General features: G+C 43.8%; 1 protein-coding gene across 1 annotated transcript in view; it reads left to right on the top strand.

Moving 5' to 3' along the window:
* LOC118631622 overlaps positions 1-5617 on the top strand; it is a 71089-nt gene extending 65472 nt beyond the window's left edge. Inside the window, exon 3 of the mRNA XM_036264119.1 lies at positions 5527-5617. Coding sequence (XP_036120012.1) covers positions 5527-5590 — 64 coding nt within the window. The 3' untranslated portion in view covers positions 5591-5617. The remainder of the gene's footprint in view (positions 1-5526) is intronic.
* The last annotated feature ends 4030 nt before the right edge of the window (positions 5618-9647 follow it).

Here is a 9647-nt window from a genome sequence, read left to right on the forward strand (position 1 = left end):
TTTCTGGATATCACGTTGCTAATCTAGTTTGAATGAAACACTGAAAAATATTTATTTGAATAAGTGATTATCCTGGATTATTCACGATGTCCATCTTGGTGACCCCACTCATGGGTCAAAATAGGGACTTTTCTGCTCAATTCTGGAGTATCTCTGGGAAGGAGATAGACTGGCGGAGTGGTTGTCTCATCTGTGTTGAATCTGATCCCTGTCACTTGTTAGCTGTGACACACTGGGCAAGTTGCTTAATAGCTCTAGCCCTCAATTTTCTCACCTGCAAAATGGGGTGATGAGTGAAGGGTGCGTGAATGCTGTCGCTGATCGCCTTGGCCAACGTGTTAGTCGTCAGTCTGCTGTTGAAATGAGCACCTTTGACGAAGAAGCTGCAGTGGTCGTCTTAGACAATAGACTGCCATTTGGGAGACACAGCGTCAGTCCATTCCACAACCGTCGCAGTCGTGAGGCAACATTTGTATCCTTGGCGTCATGCTGGGCAGTGGCATTACGTTCAGAACCCGATGGGGCCTTTCAGGTGCTGAAAATAACTGTGACCCATCAATTAAGCATGGTTGAGAAATACCCAGGGAATCTATGTCTATTGGTTTTGCAGAAATGAGGTTCTCTGGGTCGGATTGTCTGATTATGTCTCTCAAAATGGGCACTTCAGATTGCCTGAATTGATTCTGTCTTGCAGTTGGGAGTGAGACATAAAGTTACACAATATGACAGCAAAGAGAATGTGGAAGACAGGAGCTGGGCAGTGTCCGTCTTACCATGCCTGCCTGGTGACACACCATCTCTGCGGCCAAGTCAGCTCCCCGTTCTGGGACTCCTGATCCCTAGAGTGAGCATTGAAATACCCACCCATATCCTTAAGCTAGTGATTTCAGAGTAAAAGATGGAAGGATTGTATTGTGATCATTATTGAGAGTTCTTTCAGAGAAGATCCTTGGGTCAAGGAGTAAGAAAACGATTTTCCTTTTGTTACCTGTTCTTTCTAACTCCCTGAGTGAAAACCAAACCAAATGTAAGAGGAGACATTAAAAATAGCTCTCACTTGGTCACCTGGAAGTCAGGATGGACTCATGCAGATGTTTGGGTCCTTGGAGTAGCAAATGCTAAGACAGGATGAGAGTCCCGAGAGATGGACTGGAGAGCACACCTGTGCAGGAAAAGAGGCGGGAGGAAGGAGGGAGAGTCTCAGGCTGGGGTGCATCTCTAAAATGTAGACTGTGTTTGGCTAGGCCGGTGGGAGTTCTTGAGCCAAAATGGTCCACAAGAGCAGTTCTGTGTCCTGCAGAAATGGGCCTGGACTAGTGCCCTCACCATGCCGAGTCACCGGCGGGAGCAGCTGAGGGAGGTGCGGCCTTGGCTGGAACACAGCAGTGGACCCAGCAGCGGGCGCCAGGGCGCTGAGCTTCCCACCGCGGGAGACCCCAGCAGTGCGTCCTCAGGGCCACCCACCAGGCTGTCAGAGGTTCTGTCTCTAAATCACAGATCTGGCGGGGTTGGGAAACAGCCCAGGTCATTTGTCCTGGTGCAGGTCTGCCACCCCAGAAGGAGGTCCCATTCCCTCCTCTGACTCCCGCCCCCCTTGTTTCAGCTAAACCAGTCAAGTTGAAAACCCCACCCAGCTGGGTTGAGTTCCTCATTTGACAGTTTTTTAAAAGTCTCTATGTAAATCGGCCACATGCATTTCCTTTGTTTTACCTTCTCAGTGAGTTAGGGTTTACTCTCCTGGGTCTCCTCTGTGTTCCCACTGCAGTCCCTGCTGGAGTAGTTCATACTTTCTCGGTACACACGCTATTACTTTCAAAAACGAAGAAATGATGAGTATCAAAATATATCAAGAGAGGAGTTTTTTAGGGCTGGCACGATCAGCTACCTGTGAGGGGTATTTGTAACTCAAGGTGCGTATGCTCACGTCACACGGACTGCTTCCTTCTGGGCGCCCAGGGGTCACATGGCAGCCTCGCTCTCCGGCGTCACTCCCACCCCCCCGTCTTCCTTGTGACGAGCTCGCACTGTACACAGCGTGGATACACGGGGCCAAGAGAAGATTCACGTCCTGGGTGGGACAGAGTGGGACCGTGCGAGATTTTATCATGCTCCTCAAAATGTATGACTTGTTTACTTCTGTAATTTTGCATTTGATATTTTTGTATCACAGTAGGCTGGGGGTAACTAAAACCCCAGAAAGCAAAACCGAGATGAGGGGGGACTGCTGTCACAGAGGCTGAAAGAGCGGAGAAAAATGTCTCAGAGGCCACTGGACTTCAGCTTCAAACTCGTTCAGTGACTTTTGAACGATGGCCTGGAGGCTCAACACAGACTGTGAGAGAGGCAGCATTATCTAGGGTAAGCGTGTCCCTTTCGGAGTCTGACTGGGTGGTGTGGATGCTGACGCCACTTACGAGCTGTGTGATAGTGAAGTAGTGCAAGTCACGCTCTGTGCCTTCGTCTCCTCGCCTGTGACATGGGAAGATGGGGTAGCTTGCTCATAGGGCTGTTTGTCTGTCGAGGGTCAGATAGTCAATGTGTTAGGGGTGTGGGCTCCATGTTCTGCAGCTACTGAACTCTGCCATTGCAGTGTGTTATGTGTTGCATGGTTGTATCCCCCCCAAATCCATATGTTGAAACCCCACCCCCCAGTGTGATGGTACTTGGAGGTGATCAGGTTTAAATGAGGTCATGAAGGTGGAGGCTACGAGAAGAGAGAGACTAGATCTCTGTCCGCTCTCCGCCATGTGAAGGTACAGCAAGAAGCCAGCCGTCTGTGACCCAGGGAGAGGAATCTGATCGGACGCCGGGTCAGCGAGCACCTTGATCCTGGACTTCCCAGACTCCACGGCTCTGAGAAATCCATTTCTGTTGAGGTCACCGGGTCCATGGTACTGTGTTACAGCCGAACTGACGCAGACCTAGTGGGAAGCATTGTGGACGGTCGGTCCATGAATGTTGACAAAATTTTATTTGTGGGCAGCGAAATTTGATTTTGTATCATTTTTAGATCTCATCAAACATTGGGATAGTTTCGATGTCCCCCCAGTTATTAAAAAATGTAAAGCATTCTCAGCTCTCCAACCATACAAAAACAAGTGGTTGGATTGGGTCCAGGAGCCACAGTCGCTGACCTGAGATAGACGACTGAACAGCTCGTTCCAGAAGCTCGCTCCACTTATCAGATGGGAAAGTGGAATCTGGACAATTCATGCGGGACCCTGGGCAGGAATGTCTGCTACGTGGATCTCCGAGCGTCCTGCCCAGTCCAGAAGGAAGAATTGCAACAATTCAAGGCGCCGGCCCTGAGTTCCTTCCTCACCTTGGATTTCTCCCTGCCGGTCGGGTGTCCTCACATATCAGTTTAGGACGCTCATAATGGCAGCCACAGAAAGCCAGCGCCCCAAACAGAAGCAAAAGGGAACCAAGACAGAGGGAAATAACCTTCTCCGGCGAACACGAGTTATTTACTTTGGATCCGACCACTCATCCTAGGACAGAAATGAATGAAAATTTACCCAAAGACAGATGAGCATGGAGAGTGACAGAAACAGACAAATGGTTCTGACTTTTTACTTTAAAATACACCTTTGAATGGGATGATCTGTGACTTGCTCCTGTCCCTCAGCCCAGCAAGTTTCCCTCCTACTGCCTTCCTCCTCCTCACTTTCCGGGGAGTAATGATGTTTCGAGTAAACACGGGTGTAAGTCACTGTATGAATAAAATGAATAAAAGGGACATGCCTGGAAACTGCACTCAATTTGAAGCTGCATTTTCCCCTTGGCCGGAGGGAGTCCATGACTCACACGGGTGTGCTGCCCTGGGTTTCTGAAGGCCTCCATGTATAGTTCGCTCATTTGTTTTGCGCAGACTTTTTTAATTGTAAAAAAGGTGTTTGCATGCTCTGTGAATTTACCATTTCTCCCTCTCCCGCCCCAGGGTAAATTGTACAGTCAGTGAATCACAGTGAACTTTCCCTTCGCTGGTTGCCCTGTCCCCTTCTGGTCTCGGATTCATGCCACGTGGACCCTGCGTCATCCGTCTGCAGCTTACGGAAGAGTCAGTGCCGGCTGACATCTCGGTGCCTTTGCTCACACAGTTCCTTTGGAATGGACTGATGTCCACCCCAAAATCAGCCTGTCTTGGGTGCAGACCAGAAAGAACTAAGGGTGTAAATTTGAGGAAGTTCTGTAGTAACCAGGCCTCTCAGATCCCCCCCCGCCCCAAACACCAGGGGGATGTCAAGCTGTTCTGTGTGTGTATGCAGACGTTTTTGCAGAGAGGTCAAAGCCTTTGCTGACATCATCTCTTTAAACTTCAGTGCTCTCGGGTGGCGTTTTAAAGGGGAAGGAATTACAGATCTATGGGCAGTAAAAGAAAATGCTACCTGGAATGGACGTAATCAAAGAATTACCTTTATTTGGACGTGGTCTGTGGACGATACACTTTGTTGAGCAGAGATGGACCTTGATCCCCTGGGCTGGTTGGACTCTGATTAGATCCCGAGTCCTACCACCTGTCATTGTTGTTCTAAAACTGTTATTTCTTCTAGTCAACAAACATTTCGAGGACCCCAACAAGGCATTAAGGATGTGCTCTGTGCTAAACCGGGGTTGTAAATGGAGGCACAAAATAAAATTAAGATGGTCCTACTTCTTGAGGTCCATGCAGTCTAATGCAGGTAGGCACACATGAATAGACATTTTTTTTTTTAATCCTCACCCCGGGACATTTTTCTATTTATCTTCAGAGAGAGTGGGAGGGAGGGGGAGAGAGGAAGAGAGAGAGAGAAACATTGATGTGAGAGAGACAGATCAACTGGTTGCCTCCCGCATGACCCTGACCAGGTCCAGGGACGAATTGCAACCAAGGTACATGCCCTTGACTGGAATTGAACCCACGACTCTCTGGTCTGTGGACCAACACTCTAACCACTGAGCAAAACTGTCCAGGGCTGTATAGACATTTTTAATGCAGCATGTTAAAGGATCAATATCAGTAAGCACCGGGTGCCACAGGGAGGGACATCTCCTTAGCTTTCGATGCAAAGGGCCAGGGAGGGTTGTCTAAATGAAAGCAACCAATGTTTAGGGTCTTCTCTACTGTTGGTCCAGCTTCAAAATCCCAACCTCTCCAAGGTGGCTATCCCTGCGGTCACAGCACCTATCAAACTGAATCATCATCACTTGCGTAAGGATCTGATCTACTGTAAACTCCAAAAGACAGAAATGGTTTGTATTTTGCTCATAACATGTCCTCACCACGTAACAGTGCCTGACACCTACCTAAGAGGTACCTTGTAAATATGGGTTGCGTGATTAGCAAGAAAATACCAGGACGTGAATTTTGACCATCTCCCTCCAAGTGCTAAGGGGAATTCTGTTGAAACACGAAATGACAACGTAATGCATTCCGAACCCTGAGCCAAGTTTTGAAAGAAACAACAAAATACAGAAAAACATGTTAGAATGTTCCTACCCGAAGGGTCCGTGGATGTCAGTTGATTGCGTGCCTTGTGTCCACAGATACAAGGATGACGTTCGGAGAAGTGCTGTAACTATCACAACAAGTCACCCAAGTGATGAGTAGCAGAGCAAGTCTACAAACCAGCAGAGCAGGTACTACAAATCCTGATGTCCAGTCCTTGGTTCCTCCCCGGGAGCCCCACGTACCCCTCCATGGGCTACAGATGTGTCGGGGGGGGGACGACAGTGAGGATTCTGCAAAGGACTTGATTCTTTTGCTAGCATACAGATGACTTCTGGACTCCCCAGGACCCACACCTTGCAAATAAGGCTTTGTGGAGCAGAATATTTTATGTGCTAGGATTACGTTCTACAAAAAAAAAAAAAAAAAAAAAAAAATTAAATAAAGGATGCTTTCTTCGGCAGTAAGTAATTGTTTCTGGAAAAAGTGCCTTCTGCTCACTAGACAAGATCCCTCTTCCCGCTTTCATCTGATGTTTCCGCGAGGCCGCAGAGGGACATTCTGGGAACAAATGCTGGTTTGAGCTGGAACATTCCCTTGAAACGTGAAGCTTGAAATCCTTTAGGAGTCCCAGCGTTTTCTTCAGAATTGATTGGCCACTGCAGAACCTACATTCCAACTGACTTCCATGCCAAAAGAAGATTGTGGCTAGTGATTGGAGAGTTTAAAGAATATTTAAAACTACGTTTTCATACCAAGAGCAAAAAGACATCGTTTGTATTCAGTGACTTCGGAATTACCCTTGGGGATCGTTTTCTCCCGTGGTGATAGGAAATTGATAGGACTAACTGGAGTGGGTGAGATTCTATCCTAATAGAAAAACATTAAATGACCAAAAAAATGCACCAGGAAAAAACAAAATAAGAAAACTTTTTATTCTATTGTCAACAATAAAAATTCATGACTTCTGATATTTATTAAGTATTTAATATGTTTCAGGCACTGTCGTAAGTTCTTACAGGAATTAATGCATCTAATGTTCACAACAGCCCCACAGGGAAGGTCCTATTAATAGCTTCATCATAAAAAGAGTGAACTGAGGCACAGAAAACTAATGTAACTTGCTGGAAGTGATATTCTAGGAAGTGGTGTAACTCATGTTCAAACATAGGTAGTTTGGTTCTAGTGCCATTTTCTCTCCTTTAAGTTAAAAATTTAAATCTTAAAGTTATGTATACTCTGTGGGAATACTTCTTGATCTCAAAATTCTACTTACATGAATTAACAGTGATACATATAAATATTTATGTACAAGAATGGCCTTCAAACCACTCCTTCCAATAATGGAAACTGGAAACGTTCCAAATGATGAACAATTAAGCATCTATTAAGTGCCATTTGACCCAGCGATCCTACTTCTAGGAATATATCCTAAGAGGCCTGAAACACCAATCAGAAAGAATATATGTACCCCTATGTTCATAGCAGCACTATTTACAATAGCTAAGATCTGGAAACAGCCCAAGTGTCCATCAGTAGATGAGTAGATAAAAAAAAGTTGTACATAAACACAGTGGAATACTGTGCAGCTCTAAAAAAGAAGGATCTCTTACCCTTTGAGATGACATGGAGGGACCTGGAGAGTATTATGCTAAGTGAAATAAGCTGGTCAGAGAAAGACAAGTATCACGTGATCTCACTAATTTGTGGCATATAATGAACAAAAGAAGCTGATGAACAAAATAGATCCAGAGACATGGAAGTAGGAAACAGAGTGACAAACTTCAGAGGGAAAGGGGATGGGAAGAGATAAACCAAAGAACTTGTATGCATAACCAATGGACACAGACAGCAGTGGTGAAGGGGGGGTGGGGGTGGGAGTTTGGGAGGAGGGTGTGGATGAGGGACAAAAGGAGGGACATCTGTGATACTTTCAACAAGAAAGATACATTTAAAAAAATATGATAAAAGAATTATCTTAAATTCAGAAAAAATAAAAATGGAAAAAAAGAAAAATATGAAATCACTCATAATTCCTCTATTTTGAAATAACCATAAATGCTGAGTCAGTGTTTCCAGCTTTTTTTTGTATTTTATTTCTGAAATGAAATTGGGATCATCCTGGATATATTGCTTTATGATCTGACTTTTCTTTGTAGATCATAGCATAAATCCTTTTCAAGCCATTAGTTATTATTCTATCACTTATGTTAATGGCTTCATGGTATTTCATCATTTGTACGTATCATGATTTATTTAACAAACCTTTTATTGTTAGATCTGGGCTCTTTTAATCATCGTTCTGTGATGCCTCAATGGACTGCAAGCCATCAATCATGGAAAGTGGTCTAGCATCTCTAACGTGGAGTTAAGACCTTACGTGATCTGCTCTATCTATCCCAAGTTCATTTCCCCATGCTTTGCTTCACTGATTATGAATTACAGCCAAGTAGGATCACTTGTTCTAGGAGTGTAACTGGGCATCGTATACAGCACCCATGCGATTCCTCTGATAGCATGCATTGATCTACCTAATGATCTAGCTATTTTCTACTAGACTGAAGACTACTTGGAAACAGAATTTCTGCTGGAACAGTCTTCTTAACATCACAAGGCAAAACTGTGTCTTGCACTTAGTAGATGCTCAATGAACATTTGTAGAATAAATAAAAGCAATGCAATATTATTTTTAACAGTGTAAGATTATAAATCATTCAAATATCTAACAATAGGGTGCAAGTTGAATAAACTATGACATGTCAGAACTAAAAATTTTGAGCATTAAGTAAAAGAAAAAATATGACAAAAGAGAAAAATGTCTGTAAGTAATGTTAGCCAAAAAGAAGATTAACCTATAATTCAATGTATGCTAGAATTTGGCTGTTTTAATTTGTGGGTATGGGGATAAAAATTAGAAGGGAACTTTGGAGAAGCGTGAGAGTTAGGTGTTCATTTGGATGGACTCTACTTCCTGTAATATTTTAAAAAGAGGCAGCAAATTAATGAATTAACATTTATCAACATATTTGCAATTTTGAGGTGATTTTGCTGAATAATGGAACATAAGGCATAAGCTTTTTCTATAGTAACTTGTTTTGAATATCTTATATATTCCCAGAAGAACATTAGGCACTTTCTATGCCTTACATTGTATAATTCTTAACACCACCCAGTGAAGTAGTAGCAGCCCCCCTTTTAGAACATTGAGGTACAGAGATATCTAACAGCATTCTCAAAGGTTGTACCACTAGGAAATGTCAGGATAGCAACTGTGGGTAAGGCTATCAGACTCCAAAGCTCATGTGGACTTTACCACCCTGTAGGTATTCACCTGATATATTAAGACTGGTTAGAACTCAAAGAATAAAACATTAGCTCATTAATTTAAAAACATAAGGTGTCCCAAAAATGTATACACACTAACAGCTGATAGGGCAATTAATGTTTCTTTCTTTTCAGATTTAACCCATTGGAATTTATAGTTATTCAAAGTGTGTATACATTTTTGGGGGGCACCCTATATTTAGGCTCTACTTTCTTTTTAAAAAATATATATTTTAATTGATTTTTAGAGAGAGAAGGGAGAGAGAGAGAGATGCGAGAGTAAACCATTGATCATTGATTGGCTGCCTCCTGCATGCCTCCTATCCAGGATTGAACCCACAACTGGGGCACGTGCCCTGACCGGGAATTGAACCAGCAACCTTTAGGTCACAGTACAATGCCCAGTCAACTGAGCCACACCAGCCAGAGCTAGACTCTACTTTCAAGAGGCTTAAGATTTTGTTTTAGAATCATTGTCTATGTGTATGAACACTATTGGGAGGAAATGGGTACCAGATCATTCCATCATCACACACTCTTCCACTTTTAGTTGTCCAGTGGACATCTGCTTATTCTGCAACACTCAGATGCCTCCTCCTGGGAAAATACTTCTCCATCTCTCCTTGCCTTGTGTGAGTATCTCAGTCTTGATTCTTAGGGTTTCTTGTTCAAACGTTCACTCTAACATTTAGCATTCTGCTGTCATGATCTCTGGGATGTGAACTTCTCCATGGCTGGGAAGTACTTACCAAGTTCTGTGTCTCTTTATCCACCTGGAACAATGGCAAAAAAAAAAAAAAATTCATTTTTATTTGTTTTCCAGTGAGGCTTGTTGTTACCCATTCACTATAACTATTCTTTAGAAAACCTCCAAACCCCAAAATGTAGCATTGAA

The sequence above is a fragment of the Molossus molossus genome, unplaced genomic scaffold (genome assembly GCF_014108415.1).
Source record: "Molossus molossus isolate mMolMol1 unplaced genomic scaffold, mMolMol1.p scaffold_m16_p_16, whole genome shotgun sequence".
Taxonomy (NCBI): domain Eukaryota; kingdom Metazoa; phylum Chordata; class Mammalia; order Chiroptera; family Molossidae; genus Molossus; species Molossus molossus.